The sequence below is a fragment of the Balaenoptera borealis genome (assembly GCF_965194805.1).
Source record: "Balaenoptera borealis genome assembly, chromosome: 14".
Lineage (NCBI taxonomy): Eukaryota > Metazoa > Chordata > Mammalia > Artiodactyla > Balaenopteridae > Balaenoptera > Balaenoptera borealis.
In genome coordinates this window covers 40,814,629-40,839,664 of record NC_138875.1, presented here as the reverse complement: position 1 = coordinate 40,839,664, position 25,036 = coordinate 40,814,629, and the positions used below count along the sequence as shown (strand labels likewise).

The 25,036-nt window shown below is 40.2% G+C and overlaps 2 protein-coding genes across 5 annotated transcripts; both read left to right on the top strand.

The window, feature by feature from the left end:
- The first annotated feature begins 639 nt into the window (after positions 1–639).
- Positions 640–2,028, top strand: LOC309611063 (heterogeneous nuclear ribonucleoprotein A1). The gene has a single exon (XM_082354917.1). The coding sequence runs from the start codon at positions 704–706 to the stop codon at positions 1,664–1,666; it is 963 nt and encodes a 320-aa protein (XP_082211043.1). The 5' UTR covers positions 640–703; the 3' UTR covers positions 1,667–2,028.
- A 6,344-nt stretch (positions 2,029–8,372) lies between these two features.
- RMP24 (ribonuclease MRP subunit p24) lies at positions 8,373–15,587 on the top strand. 4 transcript variants are annotated; one of them, XM_082354096.1, is made up of 6 exons: positions 8,448–8,536; positions 8,621–8,643; positions 10,349–10,431; positions 10,892–11,091; positions 12,667–12,866; positions 15,169–15,587. In XM_082354096.1, exons 3-6 carry the CDS (start codon positions 10,404–10,406, stop codon positions 15,320–15,322), a joined length of 582 nt encoding a protein of 193 aa, XP_082210222.1. In that variant the 5' UTR covers positions 8,448–8,536; positions 8,621–8,643; positions 10,349–10,403; the 3' UTR covers positions 15,323–15,587. The 4 variants fall into 4 exon arrangements, with proteins under 4 accessions (XP_082210221.1, XP_082210223.1, XP_082210220.1 ...); XM_082354095.1 differs by lacking the exon at positions 10,349–10,431 and having other exon boundaries at positions 8,373–8,536; positions 15,174–15,587; XM_082354094.1 differs by lacking the exon at positions 10,349–10,431 and having other exon boundaries at positions 8,374–8,536.
- The last annotated feature ends 9,449 nt before the right edge of the window (positions 15,588–25,036 follow it).

Sequence of the window (25,036 nt, the reverse complement as noted above, 5' to 3'; positions counted from 1 at the left end):
GTGGATTTAAATTCAACATTTTTTAGATGTCAATTCTCCCCACAATGGTCTCCCTACAATTCAATGTCAATAGGCTCCATTTAGAAATTGGCAGGAAAATTCTAAAATGCATATGGAAAGGCAAAGGATCTGGAATAGCCAAAGTAATCTTGGGAAAGTAGAACAAAGCTGGAGCACTTATACTACCTGACTTCAAGGTTTATTACAGAATTATAGTAATTAAGACAGTATGGTATCTACATAAAGGTAGACAAATAGATCCATACAACAGACTAGAAAGTCCATAAATAGACCCACAGTTAAGTGATCAATTGGTTTTGACAAAGGTGTTAAATAAATTCAATGGCGAAAGGCTAGTCTTTACAACAAATGTTGCTGGAACTACTAACACCCTGCCCTCACACCACACAAAAATTAATTTGAGATGTCTCATTGACCTAAACATAAAAACAAAATTACCAAGCTTTTAGAAGACAATATAGGAGAATATCTTACAATCTGGGGCTAGATGAGCAATAACCATACAAGAAAAATAACAAAAATCAACAAATTAGATTTCATCAAAATTAAAACTTCTGCTCATCAAAAGACACCATTAAGAAAATGGGTAGTCAAGACTTTTATTAAGAATATATAATGGGCTTTCTGCCCGTGGACGCCGCCGAGTAAGCATCGTTGACGTCTCTCCCCCTCCACTGCCGTCATGTCTAAGTCAGAGTCACCCAAAGAGCCCGAACAGCTGCGGAAGCTCTTCATCGGAGGTTTGAGCTTTGAAACAACCGATGAGAGTCTGAGGAGCCATTTTGAGCAGTGGGGAACGCTCACAGATTGTGTGGTAATGAGGGATCCAAACACCAAACGCTCCAGAGGCTTCGGGTTTGTCACATATGCCACTGTGGAGGAGGTGGATGCGGCCATGAATGCAAGGCCACACAAGGTGGATGGAAGAGTGGTGGAACCAAAGAGGGCCGTCTCAAGAGAAGATTCTCAAAGACCTGGTGCCCACTTAACTGTGAAGAAGATTTTTGTTGGTGGCATTAAAGAAGACACTGAGGAACATCATCTAAGAGATTATTTTGAACAGTATGGGAAAATTGAAGTGATTGAAATCATGACTGATCGAGGCAGTGGCAAAAAGAGAGGCTTTGCTTTTGTAACCTTTGATGACCATGACTCTGTAGACAAGATTGTCATTCAGAAATACCACACTGTGAATGGCCACAACTGTGAAGTAAGGAAAGCCCTATCTAAGCAAGAGATGGCTAGTGCCTCATCCAGCCAAAGAGGTCGAAGTGGTTCTGGAAACTTTGGTGGTGGTCGTGGAGGTGGTTTCGGTGGGAATGACAACTTTGGTCGTGGAGGAAACTTCAGTGGTCGAGGTGGCTTTGGTGGCAGCCGCGGTGGTGGTGGATATGGTGGCAGTGGGGATGGCTATAACGGATTTGGTAATGATGGAAGCAATTTTGGAGGTGGTGGAAGCTACAATGATTTTGGCAGTTACAACAATCAATCTTCAAATTTTGGACCCATGAAAGGAGGAAACTTTGGAGGCAGAAGTTCTGGCCCCTATGGTGGTGGAGGCCAATACTTTGCCAAACCCCGAAACCAAGGTGGCTATGGTGGTTCCAGCAGCAGCAGTAGCTATGGCAGTGGCAGAAGGTTTTGATTACTGCCAGGAAACAAAGCTTAGCAGGAGAGGAGAGCCAGAGAAGTGACAGGGAAGCTACAGGTTACAACAGATTTGTGAACTCAGCCAAGCACAGTGGTGGCAGGGCCTAGCTGCTACAAAGAAGACATGTTTTAGACAATACTCATGTGTATGGGCAAAAAAACTCGAGGACTGTATTTGTGACTAATTGTATAACAGGTTATTTTAGTTTCTGTTCTGTGGAAAGTGTAAAGCATTCCAACAAAGGGTTTTAATGTAGATTTTTTTTTTTTTTTTTTTTTTTTTTTTGCACCCATGCTGTTGATTGCTAAATGTAATAGTCTGATCATGACGCTGAATAAATGTGTCTTTTTTTTAAATGTGCTGTGTAAAGTTAGTCTACTCTGAAGCCATTTTGGTAAACTACCCCAACAGTGTGAAGTTAGTATTCCTTCAGGGTGATGCCAGGTTCCATTCAAAATTTATTTACAACCTGCTTTGGTGGAGAAGCTATTGTCTTCCGAAACCTTGGTGTAGTTGAACTGACAGTTACTGCGTTGTGACCTGGAGTTCACCGTGAAAAGGGTCACCCAAGCAAATTCATGGAGTTTTTTGATTATTAATATGATTGTTGGCACATTCTATGCAATATATCTAAATTGGATTATGGTACCAGATATAGATGGGAATGAAGCTTGTGTATCATCCATTATCATGTGTAATAAATAAACAATTTAATACCCTCTTGAAACAAAAAAAAAAAAAAAAAAAAGAATATATAATGGGAAATTCCCTGGTGGTCCAGTGGTTAGGACTCCACACACTCACTGCCAAGGGCCCAGGTTTAATATCTGGTCAGGGAACTAAGATTCCATAAGCTGCATGGTGCAGCAAAATGAAATGAAATAAAATAAAATAAAATAAAATAATCTCCTACAATTTGATAATAAAAACAAACACAATTTTTTAAACGCGCAAAAGACTTGAATAGACATTTCACAGTGGAAGTCACACAAATGGCCAATAAGCACATGAAAAAGTGCTCAATATCATTATTCACCAGTCAAGTGAATATTGAAACCAAAAAGAGATATCACTCCATACTATTACAATGGTTCAAAAGTTAAAAGACTGACAACACCAAATATTAGCAAAAATGTGGAGCAACTGGAACTCTCATACACTCTTGATGAGAATCCAAAGTGGTCCAAATACCTTGGAAAAATATTTGCCCATTTCTTATAAAGTTAAACATGCTCATTTGACCAAGAAGTTCTACTCTTATTCACCCAAGAAAAGTGAAAATATAGGTTACAAAAAGACTTGTGTAAGAAGGTTAATCACAGCTCTATTTAAAATAGACAAAAACTGGAAACAGTCCAAATGTTCATCAACAGGTGAATGAATAAACAAAATGTAGTATAACCATAAAATGGAATGCCACCCAGCAATAAAAACTGTAAAAGAAGTACATACTATTTCAATCCATTAATGTGAAGTTCTAGAAAGTCATAACTAATTTATGTGAAAAGTGTATATCATATAATTCCATTTGTATGAAATTCTGGACAGGTGAAACTAATGTATGATAGAAGAAAAAGAAGAAGAAGAAGAAGAAGGAGGGGGAAGAGGAGGAGGGGGAGGGGGAGGAGGAGAGAAGGAGGAAGGAGAAGAAAAGTGGTGCCTCTTTGAGGGGCAGGTGACTGGGAAAGATCACTACGGGGACTTATGGGATGAGGAAAATCTTGATAGAGTGTGGTTCTTCTTCCAGGGGGTTGGAAATGTGCTATATCTTGATAGGAGTATACTCACTTTTTAAATTGTACATTTAAGATTTGTACATTTTGGGGCTTCCCTGGTGGCGCAGTGGTTGAGAATCTGCCTGCCAATGCAGGGGACACGGGTTCGAGCCCTGGTCTGGGAAGATCCCACATGCTGCGGAGCAACTAGGCCCGTGAGCCACAACTACTGAGCCTGCGCGTCTGGAGCCTGTGCTCCGCAACAAGAGAGGCCGCGATAGTGAGAGGCCTGCGCACCGCGATGAAGAGTGGCCCCCGCTTGCCGCAGCTGGAGAAAGCCCTCGCACAGAAACGAAGACCAAACACAGCCAAAAATAAATAAATAAAGAATTAAAAAAAAAGATTTGTACATTTCAACATAGGTACATTTTTCCTTAAAAATATTTACAATTGTTATTATAATTGAAGGGGAGTAGGGAGAGTTAGAGATGAAACAAGAATGCCAGGATGCTGAGAGTTGCTGTGTGATGTATATGTGAAGGTTCATTATATTATGGTGATTATTTTGTATATGTTTGAGATTTTTCATAATAAAAAGTTTAAAATAAATAAATAAACATAACAAATTCACTGCCAACAACTGTCAACTCATGGCCAATCTAGTTTTATTTTCAACCCCTTCAATTTCCTTTCCTTCCAGTATGATTTTGCAGCTCCTTATTGAGCCCCTGCTCTGTTGCCAGGCCCTGGGCTGGGGTCCACGTAAAGAGCAACAAAAAGGACAGACCAAGTCCTGCTGCCAAGGCATTCAGGAGGAGAACAGGTAAACCATGAATGAATAAGGCAATTTCAGATAGTGAGGTTACTATGACAACAATAAAAACTAGTTATGGCAGAGAGTGACTTGGTGGGTGGGCCAGGAGCAGTTCTTTATTGGGTGGTCAAGGAATGCCTCTCTGAGAGAGTGATATTTGAGCCAAGATTGAATGAGGAGGAAAAGTAGCCACGGAAAGGATCCTCATTCAAAGCCAAGGCCCTGGGGTGGGTCTGAGCTGGATATGTTGAGTGACAGAGAGAAGGCTGGCAAGGCAGGAGCAGTATGAGTATAGGTAGGTGAGACAAGGTGAGGTCTGCGGTGGGGCAGTGACCAGCCACACGGGGCCCTAGAGAGCAGGGCGAGGAGCTTGTGTTCCAAGCGCAATGAGGAGCTTGCAGAGGACACTCCATGTCCCCCCAAATGATTTACATTTTAAGAATGCCACTTTGTCTGCCCTGTGAAGAATGGACTGGGAGAAAGGAAGCAGGAAAAGAATGTAGGGGCCAAGGTAGGGATGCAGGCAAAAGAAGAGAGGATGGCCAAGGTGTGAGAAGAAGTGGGCAGAGTCGTGATTTGCCTCTGATTGGGAGCCCGCAGAGCCTGTGGGTGGAGTGGCTACAAGGGGTGGGAAGAAGAAGCAGCAATGGCTCTTTGGTGGGGGAAGCCAAGGGTGCTATCTGGGCCCCACGGTGCCTGAGAAAACAAGTTGTGATGCAAGCAGTGGTGCTGACGAGGCATCTGGATGTAGGAGTGCAGTGTTCAGAGCAGATAGAAGGAAACAGGTGAAGGAAAGTGTGCTGGGGGCCAGGGGAGTATGTACACATGTGCATACAGTGCGTTTCTTCTCATCTGCTTTACCGGCTAGTGAAACAGATAAAAAATCTAGAAGCAGATGCAACTTTATTTTAAAAAAAACTTATATAGATAAACTGACATTTCACCTATGCCACGGGGTTGTGAGGATGACGTGAATTAATATAAGTAAGACGCTTTAAAAAGTGCCTGGCACATATGCAGTATTCAGTGCATATTTTTTTAAACTTCAATTCCAGCAGAAAAAGACTAGGTTAGCTAGTAAGGGATCTTTGCATAACTTGCTGTCCATCTGGAAAAAATTCCAGTTATATGTTCTACCTCATACTTAAGTGTAAATATGGTTTAAAGATGTATATGGAAGAGGGACTTCCCTGGTGGCGCAGTGGTTGAGAATCCACCTGCCAATGCAGGGTACACGGGTTCAAGCCCTGGTCCAGGAGGATCCCACATGTCGCGGAGCAACTAAGCCCCACGACTACCGAGCCTGTGCTCTAGAGGCCATGAGCCACAACTACTGAGCCCACGGGCCACAACTACTGAGGCCTGTGCACCTAGAACCCGTGCTCAGCAACAAGAGAAGCCACCACATTGAGAAGACCGTGCACTGCAACGAAGAGTAGCCCCTGCTCGCCGCAACTAGAGAAAGCCCACACACAGTAACAAAGACCCAACACAGCCAAAAATAAATAAATAAATAAATAAAATTTATTTAAAAATAAAGATGTATATGGAAGAAACCAAACTAGAAAAGTATGAGAAAAACATTTGAATGAATAGTCAGTTGTCTAGCTAGCTTCAGCATAAACGAGGCCCTTTAACACTATACAGAAAACCCAGACCCAATCATGCAGATTTTGACCACATACAAAATCTTGTGTGGCAAAAATGCTATAAACCTTGCCAAGGATAAGAGCTAAGTAAGGAAACATTGCGTCATAAATGACAAGCAGAGGATGAATTTCACCAAAATACAAAGATTCCTAGAAATTGATAAACAACCCAGTGAAGATTTCTTTTCACAAAAGAAAATGCAAACCATCAAGAAATAAATGAAAAGAGGCTTTATCTCACTGGTATTTAAGTGAACAAATGACCTTCGCCTTTTCACTCATCCAATTTGACCCAGCTCTTTCAGATATTGATGCTGGGAGTGTGAATTGCTACAACCTTTTTTGGATGATCTAGCAAATTAAAATATGGATATCATTCCACTCAGTAATTTCTCTTTTAGGAATTCAGACAAAATAAATAAAAAGCATTAGCATATACAAGATATTTGCTGGTGTACTAGTTGAACTAGCAAAGCACTGAAAAAAAATTGAATGTTCATCAATAGGAAAATGGTTAAATTATGGTTCATTACATTTTGTAATATCGTCAGCTATTAAAAAGTACATGTGGGCTTCCCTGGTGGCGCAGTGGTTGAGAATCTGCCTGCCAATGCAGCGGACACAGGTTCGAGCCCTGGTCTGGGAAGATCCCACATGCCGCGGAGCAACTAGGCCCGTGCGCCACAACTACTGAGCCTGTGCGTCTGGAGCCTGTGCTCCGCAACAAGAGAGGCTGCGATAGTGAGAGGCCCACGCACCGCGATGAAGAGTGGCCCCCACTTGCCACAACTAGAGAAAGCCCTCGCACAGAAACGAAGACCCAACACAGCTAAAAATAAAATAAATAAATTTATAAAAAAACAAAACAAAACAACAAAAACTGTAAGTTTAAAAAAAAAAAAGTACATGTGAGAACTGTATATACTGGAGAGATGTTTGTGGCCTGTTGTTAAGGAAAAAGGCAAGTTATGTAGTAAAGGACTAACATTCTATTTTTGTTTTTTGTATATGTCTTGGTTTTTTGTTGTTGTTTGTGTGGTGATGGCGATTGGGGATATTTATACATTCATACAAGTGCTTACATGTGTAAGGTCATAGAAGGAGAAGAGACCCAACTGCTAATGTTGATCACCTCACAGAAGCAGGATGGAAAGGTGGGAAGAGCAGACGTAATAACTTTTCTTCTGAAAAATTAAAATATGTCTATACAGCGGTAAATATATAGTTTCTCTTTACAAACTTTTGCATCATTTGACTCCTTCATGAACTTAAAAATGAAGGATAAATAAGGGTCTAGTATCCAGAATATATTTTTTAAAAACTCTAACAACTCAACAACAAAAGGCAAATAATCCAATTTAAACATGGGCAAAGAAGTGGAACAGACATTTTTTCAAAGATATACAAATTGCCAACAACACATGAAAAGATGCTTAACATCATTAGCCATTAGACAAATGCAAATCAAAACCACAAAGAGATGCTACTTCACACTTACTAGGATGGTTAGAATTTTTTTTAAAAAACCCAGAAAATGAGTGTTGGTGAGGATGTGGAGAAACTGGAATCCTTGTTAAAAATGGAATTACAGTATGACCCAGAATTTCACTGCTAGGTATAAATCCAAAAGAATAGAAAACAGATACAGTAGCAAATACATGTTCAAGATCATAGCAGCATTATTCACAATAGCCAAAAGGTAGAAACAACTCACAGGTCTATCAACGGATGAATGGATAAACAATACATGGTACATACATACAACATAATATTACTCAGCCATAAAAAGGAATGAAGTTCTGATATATGCTGCAAAGTGGATGAACCTCAAAAACATTATACTAAATGGAAGAAGCCTCACACAAGAGATTTCATGTATGATTCCATTTATATGATATGTCCAGAATAGGTAAATCCATAGAGACAAAAAGCAGACTAGTGGTTGCCAGGGGCTGAGAGGGAGGGAAGAATGGGGAGTAACTGCTAATGGGGTACCGGTAGGCTGATAGAAATGTTTCCAAACTAGTAACAGTGGTGTTTGCACAACACTGCAATTGTACTAAACATCGCTGAGTCGTTCACCTAAAATTGGTTAACGTTATGTCATGTGAATTTCAGTTGAAGGAAGGGAAGGAAGGAAGGAAGCTCGAGGCCTCGCTTCTCCCAGCTGCCCCGCTGTGGACCGCGCTTCCGGCCGCCGCGGCCCAAGTCAGTACCCCAGCCCGCAAATTTAGAGGGCGACGGGGGCTGATGAAATGACAACAGGGGTATGGTAAAGGAGGCTACCAGACAAAGACGGAGAGGCGGGCGGCACCCTCGGCTCCTGACGCTGCCACCCCTGCCCAGTCAAGCTGCTCCGCCCAGACTATCGTCTGAGGTGATCGCCACCTTGCCCGCGGGGACGGGGCGGGACCCGGGGGCGGGGCCAACGGCGCGGGGAGGGCCGCCTGCGCGCCGGACCGGACGCGAAGGTACCGGAACCCTTGAGCTGAGGGCACCTGTTTCCGGAGGGAGCTCTTATCCCGACGTCAAAGTCCGCCACGTTGGGAAGCCGGTTTCCGGAGTCTTTTTTGTCCCCGGGTCTCAGCGGTGTGGAGGTGGCGGTGGCTATGAGGCAGAAGCACTACCTTGAGGCTGCGGCGCGGAAACTACAAGATAGCTGCCCGGGCCAGGCCCGCTATCTCCTGTAAGAGAGGGAGGGAGGGGGAGCGGGAGGCTAGCCGCTAGGGGGTGTTTCCTCATCCCTTATGAGTCTCTTTCTCTTTTGCAGCTGGGCCTACAGTTCGTCACACGGTAGGGAGGACGCCCGTTGGTTGTGGGTCAGGCTGTCGTCGCCCCGCTCGCCTTCATTCCCCACAACGCTCAGGATGATCCAAAAAATCGGATCGACCCACTGCCATAATAAACCCCCTCTAGAGGCTTCTCAGTTTCGTAAAATATCCAAATTCCTTAACGTGCCTTATCTTGCCTGACCTGTTAGCGGCGTTTGACGCATTGATCAGTCTACTCGAAATAGTTTCCTCACTTGGCTTCCGGACCATCACAAAGTTCACCTTCTACCTCTTTGGCCAGTACTTCTGTTTTGCTGGTTTCTCTTAATTTCCCCAACTTACAAATGTTGGAGTGTCCCAGGACTCATCCCTTGGACGTCTTTTCTAGCTACACTCAATTCCTTGGTGACAGTTTTTCATCTACTCTCATGGCCTTTAAATTCTGCATACTGAGGACTTGCAAATTTATATCCCCAGTCCAGACCACTCCCCCGAATCCTAGACTCATCCAGATACGTTGACAACTTTTTTTGAATATTATGTTAGGCGAAAATTCAAGCTTTATCCCCCAACACGACAACCCGCCTCCTCCAGTTATTCCTATTTCAGTAAACGGTAACCCCATCCTTAAGAATTAGCCCCAAAACCTAGGAGCCACTCTTGACTCACTAACAGCCTTCCTCCCCAAGCCAGTAGGCCAGCAAATCCCATTGGCTTTCAAATATATCCACTATCTAGCCACTTCTTTCCACATCCAACTTACCACCCTGGTCCAAGCCATCAGTTTCTCTCCTGGATTATTGGCAATAGCTCCCATGCATTTCTACAGTCCAGTCTCAATCCAGCAGCCAACGTGAGCCTAATAGAAACCTAAGCTAGACCATGTCACTTCTCTGCTACCAACTCTGAAATAACTGCCCATCTCAGAGTAAAAGTGAAAATCTTTTAAAGGAACTTCATGGCCCTATGTCATAGGTCTGCATTACCTCTCTGACCTGCTCTCCCTTTTGTTCACTGAACTCCAACCACTGCCAGGCCCCCGTGCTGTTTCACGGCCTTTGCACCTGCCCTTCCTTCTACCTGGAAATCTTACCTCACATATCTCCTTGGATTCTTCCCTCACTTCCTGCTGGTCTCTTGCAAATGTCACCCCACAAAGCCTTCCCTGGCTGCCCTATTTAAGATTATAGCAGCTCCATCGCTACGCCCCATTCCCCTCTTCCTGTATTTCTTTTTTCTCCCCAGCACTTAACATTTGGCATTGTTGTATTCATTGTCTCTCTGCATGAATTGTCCTTTGTTCACTGTGGTATTTCCCACACCCTGAACAGTGCCTGGCACTTAACTGTCACTCAGTAATTATGAATGAATTTTACATTTGGCAGAGCTGAGTTACGAACATGGTCTTTAGCTTTACACAGGGCTCACCAATAAATATTTATTGAATAACAGATAGTGTGCCCACCTTCCTTTTCAGCAGCATCACCTTCACACCTCACCTTTCCCTAAATAACCACGCTTGCTTTTTCACTGTACTTGTACCTGAAAGCCCATTACCAATAATAGATGCCATTTCGAAATACAGATAAGAGTTTACAGTCACCTGTGATGACTTGTCAAGCCTGTTTGAAGTGTTTCTGGCTAGTCTATGCAGAGTTTAATAATTTTCAGGGCATTTTAATCATATTCTGTTGCAGTTTTTACCAATCTTATCTTTATTTGCTTAGGGCTCCCCAAGAGCCTGAGTTCTATAAAGATAGCAACTCCTTTACTTCCATATTTATGTCTCCACAGCCTAGCCTGGTAGACGGTCAGTGAATGCTTTCTTGATTGCATAAAGGTCCTGGGGCAAGTCTGTTGTCCTGTTACCTTGTACTGCAGACAAAGCCCAGCTCACAATCACAAAATTGTGCTAATTGTTTAAAAACGAAAAGTCACAGTATAATTTGTTATTTTGTGATAAATGTGTTTGTAAAATTGCTGAGACATACAGCCTTTTTTACTTGGTAGCAAGTAAAGAACAATGTAGCAAAGGGTGGGGACTTACCTATCTGTTGCTAAAAGGAGTGAATGGATAGAATTATAGTGTTTTGTAAAATAAATTATTGCTGATTTATCTTTTTGTAAATTCTCATATTTTGAGTTTGCTTAAGGAAAATGTATATTTGCTTGTATTAAATAATATACTCTTTTGCATTTATAATATTGATAGTTTGCAGTAACAAAATATTCTGTTTGCTGACTCGTGAGTTTCATTTGTATAATTTTAGATGATAAAAGCACTTTTGAAGGAGCATGTCCATACTGTTTCCAGTTGCTGGTTCAGGATAAGTCTCGAGTACGTCTCAAACCCAAACCCAAACTGACACCCAAAATACAGAAACTTCTTAATCGAGAAGCAAGAAATTATACACTCAGTTTTAAAGAAGCAAAAATTTTGAAAAAGTACAAAGACTCCAAAAGTGTATTGGTAAGATTTCAATTCCAGTATGTATAAATAAACCAGAATTTTCTTTTCTTTCACTTAAGATGAGGTTAAGAATTAGCCTGAATATAACTCAGAGGTTTGTAGTAGTATATTTAGATTGTCAAAATATATACATAGGATTTCTTTCTAGTGATTACTGTGTCATCAAGAGTACAGCTTATTTTTGTTTTTCACAATTACCTAAAACCAAACATCATGAACTCTCAATTGCCCAGATCTTATTGCTGAGCACAATTATTTTCACAAAGTTGAGAATTTCTTGAGCTCACCAGTGTGACTTCACCTGAACTGCAGTCACCACTAAATTATTTTTTCAGCTAATGGTTCTTTTCTTCGAACAGCAGTATGTATTAGGTATACATAAGGCTCTTGCCTTATGTATTAGGTACCAGTGTTACTTCTTCAGTCACCTCGGCTCCATGTCAGAGTATGTATTTAAGTTTATGCCCAACAAAGGTAAGTGCATCTTATGTTCATTCATCAAACATTTACTGAGGATCTATCTTATGCCAGACAGTGCTGTGTATTGGGGATGTTAAGTGCAATAAAACAACCAAAAGCAAATTACTCTGGTTTACTATATAGAGACCAGTATCAGATACACTTTATCTGCATGTTCTGTGTTAACATTTATTAACTATTTGAGTGCCTGCTTACTACCAGGCACTGTGCTGGGCATTCTGGACATTATGAGAGATATGTCTGGCCCAAGACTACAGTCGGTAATGACTTAGATTGGAACTGCCATATTTAGGAGTTTACCATAATTGGACAGGTAAATGAATTTTGCTTTGTCATAAAATTGTTTGTATAAAGCACAGAACAACTTAAATAGACCTCTGTAAATGCATTTTTACCTGCTCATGAACATCAGAGTACTTCTCAGCTAAACTAGTTTCTGTTAATTTTGTTGAGGCCTGGGCTGAATCCTGTGCCTTGTGAGTCAGATATATAGAAGAAAAGCATTTAGCTATAAAATGAACCATGTCTTGAAAAATGAATCCTGAAAAGAAAGTCAACCTCTATCGCTAATGAAGTGAAGTATGAGAATGTGAGGATTCATTTGATTGGTTTTATAAATTGCTTTAGACCTGTATTTACAGAATCACTAAAGGTTTGAAGGAGTCAATTAAATTTTCAGTGATATTTTGCCATGTTTTATTGGGAAAAGCCTTGGAGTTTGTCTGCAAAAAAATGCTAAATGTCTACTATTATAAAGAACAACTTTCCAGATGTTAAGGGATATCATTCCCAGTCTCCTCCATTCCCCCCCGAACACGGTTTTACATTGAGAAAGTAAAGACTTTATCATCTTTAAAAAGGTGTTTTAAATTATATACAAATGTTTAGCCATTAACTTTTTATTGAAGATTTTCTTTTAAATTTGTGTCTTATCTGATTCCTGCTGCTAGTTTACAAGCTTGCTGAGGGCAGCCTTTGTTACTCACCCTGTAGTACCTGGTTTAGTCCCTTATGTATATGAATTTAATGAGCATGCAGTTTATTGGATTAAATTATAAGAGAAATCAGACCCACTATTTCTTCTTTTTATGGCAGTTGATTACTTGTAAAACATGCAACAGAGCAGTTAAACATCATGGTAAAAGTAGAAGCTTTCTATCAACATTGAAGAGCAATCCTACCACTCCTGCGAGTAAACTCAGCCTAAAGACCCCAGAGAGAAAGACTCTAAGTTCTGCAAAGCTAAATCATGATATGTCTGGTTCCAAAGCCAAGAGCCCAGCATTGATTTTCAGGTATCTTAATCCATTAAGCTATTTAAATTACCAGTGTTAACCCATGAGTTCTAATTTCTCTGTTAATACACTCCCTGAAATTGCCATGCAGTTGAGGAAGTCATCACTGCACTGACTTCCAGGTGTGTTCCTCTACTTCCAGTCTCTCCCTGGGCCTGTTCCCAGCTGCCTATTAAATATATCCACTTCCCACCCCTACATGTCCCCACAGGTAACTACTCAAACTTGCCCATCCTCCTAAGTTCCTTATTCTGTAAATGAACATGCCCTTCTAGACATTCTGACCTGAAATGGTGAGTATAGTTGACAATCCTACTCCCTCAGTCTTGGTTCAGTTAATCACCAGTTTCTATCCATCCTGCTTCCAAGGTGTCTGCAGCTATTCTTTCCTTTTTCTCCCTGCTGCTGCTATCTGTTCAGGTCATTATTCACTCTTTGCCAGGACTACTACAATAATTCCCTGAGTCTTCCTGCTCCTAGTTTCAAGCCCTTCTAGTCTGATATTTTTTATTTTTATTTTTTATAAATTTATTTATTTATTTCCTTATCTTTCACTGCATTGGGTCTTCGTTGCTGCATGCAGGCTTTCTCTAGTTTTGGCAAGCAGGGACTACTCTTCGTTGTGGTGCATGGGCTTCTCCTTGCAGTGGCTTCTCTTGTTGTGGAGCATGGGCTCTAGGCTTACGGGGTTGCTTCTCTTGTTGCGGAGCACAGGTGCTGGGCGTGAGGGCTTCAGTAGTTGTGGCACGCGGGCTCAGTAGTTGTGGCTCATGGGCTGTAGAGTGCAGGCTCAGTAGTTGTGGCATGTGGGCTCAGTAGTTGTGGCGCACAGGCTTAGTTGCTCCACGGCATGTGGGATCTTCCTGGACCAGGGCACAAATCTGTGACCCCTGCATTGGCAGGTGGATTCTTAACCACCATGCCACCAGGAAGTCCGAGTCTGATATTTTTTAAAAGCACAGTTCTGATTAGAAGCTTTAGCACCTCAGTCTGTAGCATATGGAACAAATACTCCAGCATGGATTTCCAGCCCCCACTACCTGGCACCAATCTGTCTGCCTCTCTTACTTGTCTTAATTCATCTTATGTGTCAGCAAAACTGAACCACTCACAGTTTACTTTCCTGCTCTAAACTTTTGTTCTTGCTGTTTCCTGTATCAGAAATTCCTGTGGAAATCTAACTGAATAGGGATTTGTGAAATGATACTAAGTTAGCTGTGTGACTGGGCACATGTTTTATTTTTAGTAATCCTCAGTACAATATTCACTATGCTAATCAATAAATTTAACTCCATAGAAACTGTGAAAGGAATTTTTAAACAAACATTTTGTTACAAAAGAGTCTGGTAGTTTCTTGAACATCAGTAACAAAATTCAGCAAGGACTGGATTATTTGTTTTTACTGAATTGAGGATTTTTATATTGGGTTTGACATTTAAAATTTCAAGTCCAGTTTTCTGTATATTCCTAATTATTTCGATGTTTGGTACAGTAGGAATTCATCATGGAAGTTTCTACGTTATTGGACACGTGCAGATAAAAGAACATTTGGCATATTTAAAATAATTCAATTCAGTTGCATTTAGACCAGACTCCTTCTTAGATATATGCAGGAAAGAGAAAGCTATTTCACATTTATCATGGATGGGGAGTCAGGAGAAGGATGAGACTGACAAACCCCAAATATTGTTTGGGGGGATGAATACAATTAGAAGGAAGGAAATAGAACGAGGCATAAATACACACATACCAGATGGGGAATCATCTATTCAGTTGATATTTTTAGAGGGCCTCCTCTATGCTTGGCACTGTTAAAAAGCACTGGAATATAGAGTTAGTCGTACAAAGTGTCTGCCCCATGGAGCTTATATTGTAGGGGCGAAAATACAATGGAATGGTACCTGTATGTGTAGGTTGATATTCTTCACTTTTGAGAAAGAAGTGGTCTTGAGCTGTGAAGAAAAAATATGTTTTTAAAGTCCTTGCTTAGAACTATCATGAATCTTGGTGTCAGACTTACAAGGAACTCAGACCTGATGATACTTTGCCTTTAGCTTTCTCTTTCAGGTGGTGATAGAAGCTTCCAGAACCACCCATTATACCTCCTAAATGTTGTCTGTAGCCTGTTTAGTGAGGAGATTTTTTAATAAAATGGGAATGACTTTGCTGGGTACAGCCACTGCTCATATATCACCATAATTATGGAAGAGTAGAAAATGATTCTAGTAGCAGGTATCTAGGCTAAGAAGGAAGAACTGTTGTTTGTCAGTATACCTAAGTGTGGCTTTATGTTTCTTTTCAGAACAGCTACATCTGGACAGTCAACACCCATTTGCTCCTCAAAGAATGTGAGCAAAACAAAGAAGCACTTCTCTCAACTAAAAATGTTGCTTAGTCAGAGTGAATCTGAAAAGAATCCAAAGGTGGACTTCAGAAATTTCTTATCTTCTTTGTAAAGGATGGACTATGAAAACAAGAAATGTTTAATGTAATTTCTGAAACTAAAGTTAGTCAGAAAACCTGCTTTTTAAAGAACTTATTTATCCTTAAAATACATGGAAACTAGGGTTCAAGACCAACTTTTCTTGGCTTTCTTCAGTGTTTGTTTATGGAGAAAATACCTCGTTAGAATGAAAAACTGAAACCTGCCTACCTCACCAGGTGATTGTGAGGATCAAAAATTATGAAAGGTCCTTGTAAGTAGTAAAGATATATATGGAATTGAGTGGTTATATTATTATTTTCTCCTCCCTTAAGTTTTCATTATTTATGTCATTTTCTTTCATAAGGAAATTGAGACGTTTATGAGAGGTGTGCTTACTCCTTTCTAGGTGTCTGTAACCTTATTGATAATTCAGAAAAAGTATAAAGTATAATATTTCACAAGTGGCATTTCATTTGCTCTGGTGAAGACTTATTTTTAGGTCCAAAACTTACATCAGAACATAACATGGGGAGGCAGAGTCAAGATGGCGGAGTAGGAGGACGCAGAGTTCGCATCTCCTCACAACTAGGGCACCTACCAGATGCTGGTGGGGGACCTCGGCACCCAAGGGTATGGGAGGAACCCCCAAAAGACAAGGTAGAACATGGGAGGGGGAGCGAGGGGCGAGGAGAAGTGGAGGTGGAATGGGACTGGCACCCCTGAGGGGTGGCGGTAGGGAAGGGGTTCCCACGCCTCGAGAGGCCCACTCACTGCAAGGGGATCAACAGGGATGGGGAGAGACCCTCGGGGGTTCAGAGGATTGGAAGGGAGCACAGCTAGCATTTCCCCTGCCCACTTGGGCCCCAGGGAGCCTGCTGGGGTCACGGGCCTGGTCCTCAACCCTCTGGGGCCCCCTCTGGCTGTGTGGGGGCGTTGGAGGATGGGGGAGGAAGAGTAGAGGTAAACGGGGAGGGATCCTCGGGGGTATGAGGATTGGGGGGGAACGTAGCTAGCGTTTCCCCCACCCACTTGGGCCCTGGCGAGCCTGCTGAGGTTCTGGCCCCGATACTCTGCACTCTGAGGCCAGAGGCACTCCAGGGCCCCATCCAGCTGTGCTGAGCCTAAGCCCCGCCCCCCACTTGGGCTTTTTCTGACCTCCTGGGTCCTGAGCATAGGCCCCAGCCCCCTGCCTAAACCCCAGCCTTGCCTAAGCCCCACACCCTCCCTAAGCCAAGGCCTTTAATTACTTTTTTTTTTTTTTTGCTATTGTGGTTCTGTTTTATCTTCCGGTTGTTTCATTTATACTTTTTTTTTTTTTAAAGATTTATTTATTTAATTGATTGATTGGTTGCTATGTTGGGTCTTCGTTTCTGTGCTAGGGCTTTCTCTAGTTGCGGCAAGCGGGGGCTACTCTTCATCGCGGTGCGCGGGCCTCTCAGTATCGCGGCCTCTCTTGTTGCGGAGCACAGGCTCCAGACGCGCAGGCTCAGTACTTGTGGCTCACGGGCCCAGTCGCTCCACGGCATGTGGGATCTTCCCAGACCAGGGCTCGAACCCGTGTCCCCTGCATTCGCAGGCAGATTCTCAACCACTGCGCCACCAGGGAAGCCCTCATTTATACTTTTATTGTTTCTAATATATCTGTTAGTTTTCTAATTTTATTTTATTTCTTATTCTTTGTTATTGTTCTGCGCCATGTTGTTTTTTTTCTTTTGCCATGTGGCTTGCGGGATCTTGGTTCACGGGCCAGGGGTCAGGCCTGAGCTCCTGTGGTGGGAGTACTGAGTCTGAACTGCTGGACTAACAGACAACCTCAGACCCCAGGGAATATTCCTTGGAGTGAGGTCTCCCAGAGTTCCTCATCTGTGCACCAAGACCCAGCTCTACCCAACTGCCTGCAAACTCCAGTGCTGGAAGCCTCAGGCCAAACAACCAGTAAGATAGGAACACAGTCCCACCCATCAAAAAAAATGAGACGACAAAAAAATATACTACAGATGAAGAAGCAAGGTTAAAAACCTACAAGACCAAATAAATGAAGAGGAAATAGGCAAACTACCTGAAAAAGAATTCAGAGTAATGATAGGAAAGATGATCCAAAATCTCAGAAACAGAATGGAGGCACATATTGAGAAAATACAAGAAATGTTTAACAAAGACCTAGAAGAACTAAAGAACAAACAAATAGAGATGAACAACACAATAATTGAAATGAAAAACACACTAGAAGGAATCAGTAGGATAATAACAGGCAGAAGAACAAATAAGTGAGCTGGAAAATAGAATGGTGGAAATAACTGCCAAGAAGCAGAGTAAAGAAAAAAGAATGAAAAGAATTCAAAACAGTCTCAGAGACCTCTGGGACAACACTAAACACACCAACATTCAAATTACAGGGGTCCCAGAAGAAGAAGAGAAATAGAAAGGGTCTGAGAAAATATTCAAAGAGATTATAGTTGAAAACTTCCCTAAATTGGGAAAGGAAATAGCCACCCAAGTCCAGGAAGCACAGAGAGTCCCATAAAGGATAAACCCTAGGAGAAACACACCAAGACACATATTAATCAAACTAACAAAAATTAAATTCAAAGAAAAAATATTAAAAGCAGCAAGGGAAAAGCAAAATATAACATACAAGGGAATCCCCATAAGGTTATCAGCTGATTTTTCAGCAGAAACTCTGCAAGCCAAGAGGGAGGGGCAGGACATATTTAAAGTGATGAAAGGGAAAAACCTACAACCAAGATTACTCTACCCAGCAAGGATCTCATTCAGATTCGATAGAGAAATCAAAAGCTTTACAGATAGATAGGCAAAAGCTAAGAGAATTCAGCACCACCAAACCAGCTCTACAACAAATGCTAAAGGAACTTCTCTAGGCAGGAAACACAAGAGAAGAAAAAGAACCACAAAAACAAACCCAAGACAATTAAGAAAATGGTAATAGGAACATACATATAGATAATTACCTCATGTAAATGGCTTAAATGCTCCAACCAAAAGACACAGACTGGCTGAATGGATACAAAAACAAGACCCATATATATGCTGTGTACAAGAGACCCAGTTCAGACCTAGGGACACATACATACTGAAAGTGAGGGGATGGAAAAAGATATTCCATGCAAACGGGAATCACAAGAAAGCTGGAGTAGCAATACTCATATCAGATAAAATAGACTTTAAAATAAGCCTGTTACAAGAGATAAGGAAGGACACTACCTAATGATCAAGGGATCCATCCAAAAGAAGATATAACAATTATAAATATTTATGCACCCAAAATAGGTCCACCTCAATACATAAGGAAAGTGCTAACAGCTATAAAAGGGGAAATCGACAGTAACACAATAATAGTGGGGGACCTTAACATCCCACTTACACCAATAGACAGATCATCCAGACAGAAAATTAATAAGGAAACACAAGCTTGAAATGACACAATAGACCAGATAGATTTAATTGATATTTATAAGACATTCCACCCGAAAGTGGCAGAATACACTTTCTTCTCAAGTGCACACAGCACATTCTCCAGGATAGATCACATCTTGGGTCACAAATCAATCCTTGGAAAATTTAAGAAAATTGAAATCATATCAAATATCTTTTCTGACCACAATGCTATGAGATTAGAAATCAATTACAGGCAAAAAACTGTAAAAAAAACCCACAAACACATGGAGGCTAGACAGTGTGCTGCTAAATAACCAAGAGATCACTGAAGAAATCAAAGAGGAAATTAAAAAATGCCTAGAAACAAATGACAGTGAAAACACAACAACCCAAAACCTATGGGATGCAGCAAAAGCAGTTCTAAGAGGGAAGTTTATAGCAATTCAATCTCACCTCAAGAAACAAGAAAAATCTCAAGCAGTCTGATCTTACACCTAAAGCACCTAGAAAAAGAACAAAAACAAAAAACCCCGAAGTCAGTAGAAGGAAAGAAACCATAAAGATCAGAGCAGAAATAAATGAAATAGAAATGAAGAAAAAAATAGCAAAGATCAATAAAACTAAAAGCTGATTCTTTGAGAAGATAACAAAATTGGTAAATCTTTGGCCAGACTCATCAAGAAAAAAAGGGAGAGGACACAAATCAATAAAATTAGAAATGAGAAAGGAGAAATTACAACTGACACAGCAGAAATACAAAGGATCATAAGAGACTACTACAAGCAACTATATGCCAATAAAATGGACAACCTGGAAGAAACTGACAAATTCTTAGAAAGGTACAACTTTCTAAGACTGAATCAGGAAGAATTAGAAAATATAAACAGACAAATCACAAGTAATGAAATTGAAACTGTGATTAAAAATCTTCCAACAAACAAAAGTCCAGGACCAGATGGCTTTACAGGAGAATTCTATCAAACATTTAGAGAAGAGCTAACACCTATCCTTCTGAAACTCTTCCGGAAAAACTGCAGAGGGAGGAACACTCCCACTTTCATTTTACGAGGCCACCATCACCTGATACCGATACCACAGAAAAAGAAAATTACAGACCAATAACACTGATGAACATAGACACAAAAATAATCAACAAAATACTAGCAAACAGAATCCAACAACACATTAAAAGGATCATACACCATGATCAAGTGGGATTTATCCCAGGGATGCAAGGATTCTTCAATACACACAAATCAATTAATATGATACAGCATGTTAACAAATTGAAGAATAAAAACCATATGATCATCTCAATAGATGCAGAAAAAGCTTTTAATAAAATTCAACACCCATTTATGATAAAAACTCTCCAGACAGTGGGCATAGAGGGAACCTACCTCAACATAATAAAGGCCATATATGACAAACCCACAGCAAACATCATTCTCAATGGTGAAAAACTGAAAGCATTTCCTCTAAGATCAGGAATAAGACAAGGATATCTACCCTCCACTATAACTCAACATAGTTTTGGAAGTCCGAGCCATGGCAATCAGAGAAGAAAAATGAATAAAAGGAATCCAAATTGGAAAAGAAGTAAAGCTGTCGCTGTTTGCAGATGACATGATACTATACATAGAAAATCCTAAAGATGCCACCAGAAAACTACTAGAGCTAATCAATGAATTTGGTAAAGTTGCAGGATACAAAATTAATGCACAGAAATCTCTTGCAGTCCTATACACTAACAATGAAAGATCAGAAAGAGAAATTAAGGAAACACTCCCATTTACCACTGCAACAAAAAGAATAAAAAAAAAAAAAAGAATAAAATACCTAGAAATAAACCTACCTAAGGAGGCAAAAGACCCATACTCAGAAAACTATATACTGTATAGCACAGGGAACTCTACTCAGTGCTCTGTGGTGACCTAAATGAGAAGGAAATCCAAAAAAGAGGGGATATATGTATATGTTTAGCTGATTCACTTTGCTGTACATTATAAACTAACAAACACAATATTGTAAAGCAACTATACTCCAATTAAATAAAAAAGAAAACTATAAAATACCAATGAAAGAAGTCAAAGATGACACAAACAGATGGAAAAATATACCATGTTCTTGGACTGGAAGAATCAATATTGTGAAAATGACTATACTACCCAAAGCAATCTACAGATTCAATGCAATCCCTATCAAACTACCCATGGCATTCTTCACAGAATTAGAACAAAAAGTTTTACAATTTGTATGGAGACACAGAAGACCCCAAATAGCCAAAGCAGTCTTGAGAAAGAAAAACGGATCTCGAGAAATCAGGCTCCCCAACTTCAAACTATTATACAAAGCTACAGTAATCAAGACAGTATGTACTGGCAAAAAACAGAAATACAGATCAATGGTACAGGATAGAAAGTCCAGGGATAAACCCACATACCTATGGTCACCAAATCTATGACAAAGGAGGCAAGAACATACAATGGAGAAAAGACAGCCTCTTTGGTAAGTGGTGCTGGGAAAACTGGACAACTACATGTAAAAGAATGAAATTAGAACACTCCCTAACACCATACACAAAAATAAACTCAAAATGGATTAAAGACCTAAATGTAAGATCAGATACTATAAAACTCTTAGAGGAAAACATAGGAAAAACACTCTTTTACATAAACCAGGGCAAGATCTTTTTTGACCCACCTCCTAGAGTAATGAAAATAAAAACAAAAATAAACAAATGGGACTTAAAAGCTTTTGCACAGCAAAGGAAACCATAAACAAGACGAAAAGACAACCCTCAGAATGGGAGAAAATATTTGCAAAGAAAGCAACGGACAAAGGATTAATCTCCAAAATATACAAACAGCTCATGGAGCTCAATATCAAAAAAACAAAAAACCCAATCAAAAAATGGGCAGAAGATCTAAACAGACATTTCTCTAAAGAAGACATACAGATGGCCAAGAGGGACATGAAAAGATGCTCAACATCACTAATTATTAGAGAAATGAAATCAAAACTACAACAAGGTATCACCTCACACTGGTCAGAATGGCCATCATCAAAATATCTATAAACAATAAGTGCTGGAGAGGGTGTGGAGAAAGGGAACCCTCTTGCACTCTTGGTGGCAATATAAATTGATACAGCCACTGTGGAGAACAGTATGGAGGTTCCTTAAAAAACTAAAAATAGAATTACCATATGACCCAGCAATCCCACTACTGGGCATATACCCTGAGAAAGCCATAATTCAAAAGGACATGTGCCCCAGTGTTCATTTCAGCACTATTTACAAGAGCCGGGATATGGAAACAACCTAAATGTCCAATGACAGATGAATGGAAAAAGAAGAGGTGGTACATATAAACAATGGAATATTACTCAGCCATAAAAAGGAACGAAATTGGGTTATTTGTAGAGATGTGGATGCACCTAGAGTCTGTCATACAGAGTGAAGTAAGTCAGAAAGAGAAAAACAAATATCGTATATTAATGCGTATATATGGAATCTAGAAAAATGGTACAGATGAACCTATTCCAGGGCAGGAATAGAGACGCAGATGTAGAGAACAAACATGTGGACACAGTCGGGGAAGGGGAGGGTGGGACCAACTGGGAGATTGGTATTGACATATATACACTACCATGTGTAAAATAGCTAGCTAGTGGGAACCTGCTATAAAGCACAGGAAGCTCAGCTCTATGCTCTGTGATGACCTAGATGCGTGGGGTGGGAGGGAGGTCCAAGAGGGAGGTATGTATACATATAGCTGATTCACTTCATTGTACAGCAGAAACTAACACAACATTGTAAAGCAATTATACTCCAATTTAAAAAAAAATAACATAGTAACAGTTTAACTATCTTAAGTCTTTCCTGGAACATAGATAGACTTTTTTTAAATGATAGGCTAGGATTGTATTCAACCCTTTAAAAGCTCTTTAAATAAGCAGTTTGATACTTTAAACTACAATACGTTTCCAAGCCTCTTTGCTGCTTAAAAGTTTAAAACTTAAATTTTCTTAAGAACATACAATGAAGAAAGGTTAGTTTCTTCAATAAATGGTGCTAGGAAAACTGGACAACCACATGCAAAAAAATGAAACTACCACGATCACACCATACATAAAAATGAACTCAAAATGGATTAAAGACTTGAATGTTAAGACCTGAAACCATAAAACTCCTAGAAGTTATCATAGGCAATATGCTCTTTGACATCAGTCTTAGCATTATCTTTCTAGATATGTCTCCTCAGGCAAAGGAAACAAAAGCAAAAATAAATGGGATTACATCGAACTAAGAAGCTTCTACACAGCAAGGGAAACCACCAATAAAATGAAAAAACCGGAATGGGAGAAGATATTTGCAAATGATATATCTGATAAGCGGTTAATATATAAAGGACTCATATAACTCAACAACAACAGCAAAAATAACCTGTTAAAAAAATGGGCAGAGAAGCTGAATAGACATTTTTCCAAAGAAGACATACAGATGGTCAACAGACACATGAAAAGATGTTCAACATCACTAATTATTAGGGAAATGCAAATCAAAACCACAATGAGATATCACTTCACACCTGTCAGAACTGTGAGTATCAAAAAAGGCAACAAAGTGTTGGCAAGGATGTGGAGAAAAGGAAAGACTTGTACACTGTTAGTAGGAATGTAAATTGGTGTAGACACTGTGGAAGACAGTATAGAGATCTCTCCAAAAATTAAGAATAGAATTACCACAAGATCTACCTATCCCACTTCTTGGTATTTATCCTAAGTATACAAAAACACTAATCTGAAAAGATGCCTGTACCCGCCATGTTCATCGCAGCATTATTTACAACAGCCAAGATATGGAAACAACCTAAGTGCCCATATCAACAGATGAAGATAAAAAAGATGTGGTAAAGCTGTTATTTAAAAACTGAAAATTAAAAATTACCTAGAAATATTACAGCGTATGTTGGCGGCAATGTAAATTGGTGCAGCCAGTATATAGAAAAGGGTATGTAGGTTCCTTAAAAAACTAAAAACAGAACTACCATATGATCCAGCAATTCCACTCCTGGGTATCTTCTGGAAAAAATGAAAACACTAATTTGAAAAGATACATGCATCCCAATGTTCATAGCAGCACTATTTACAATAGCCAAGACATGGAAGTAACCTAAGTGCCCATCAACAGATGACTGGATTAATAAGACATATATACACATACATATACATACAATGGAATATTAGTCATAGAAAAGAATGAAATACTGCTATTTACAGCAACATAGATAGACCTAGAGAATATTATGCTTTGTGAAATAAGTCACAGAAAGACAAATAATGTATGATATCACTTATATGTAGAATCTAAAAAATAATATAAATGAATGTATATGCAAAACAGACTCACAGATACAGAAAACAAACTTATGGTTACCAAAGTGGAGAGGAAAGGGGAAAGGGACAAATTAGGGGTATGGGATTAACAGACACAAACTACTCTACATAAAATAGATAAGCAACAAGGATATACTGTACAGCACAGGGAGTTATACCCATGAATCTTGTAATAACCTATAATGGAGTGTAATCTGCAAAAATACTGATAATCACTATGCTGTACATCTGAAACTAACACAATATTGTAAATCAAGTATACTTCAATAAAATAATTTTTAAAATATTACAGTGTAGATACTTAAGTGAAAATGATAGTCTTATAAAGAGAAGCAGCACATGTGCAATGCAGGGCTCAGACTATGAGCAGTTCTGATTCCTGGACCTCCATCTCGTTGCCATGGCACTTGTTCATATGCTGATGAATCCTCCCAGCTACCGCAGTGCTTCCTGAACACAGCTCACTTAGCTCTGGGCTACTTGTCTAGTCATGGGATGTGGAGACTGGAACATGTGACCAGAGAACCACTGATCCTGTGGACTGCAGCAAGCCTAACTGGAGGCCTTCCCCAGCCAGAGGGTTCTCAGGCAGAACCCTGAGAGAGAAAATCAAACCAACAGGAATGGGTGGGAAAGGGGCAAGGGGAGACAAAGATCTAATATTGCCTCATTTGTGTCCACAAAGAACTTTGGCACCAGATAGTTGACAATCTGTAGACCAAAATCATCTTCAATATACCCTGGTTCCATGCTGTCCACTATTGTCTCCCTCAGCACAGCTCCTGGGTCACAACTGCGAAAGCACAATGGTGACTTTTAATGTGATCCCTACTCAGATTTTAGGACCCTGAGTAATGTTCCTAGGTGGGTCACCCCTGAGAGGGACAGTGCCAGCGAATTAACTGGGAGTCAAAATACAATTGCACATTTGAGACATTGCTCTACTTTT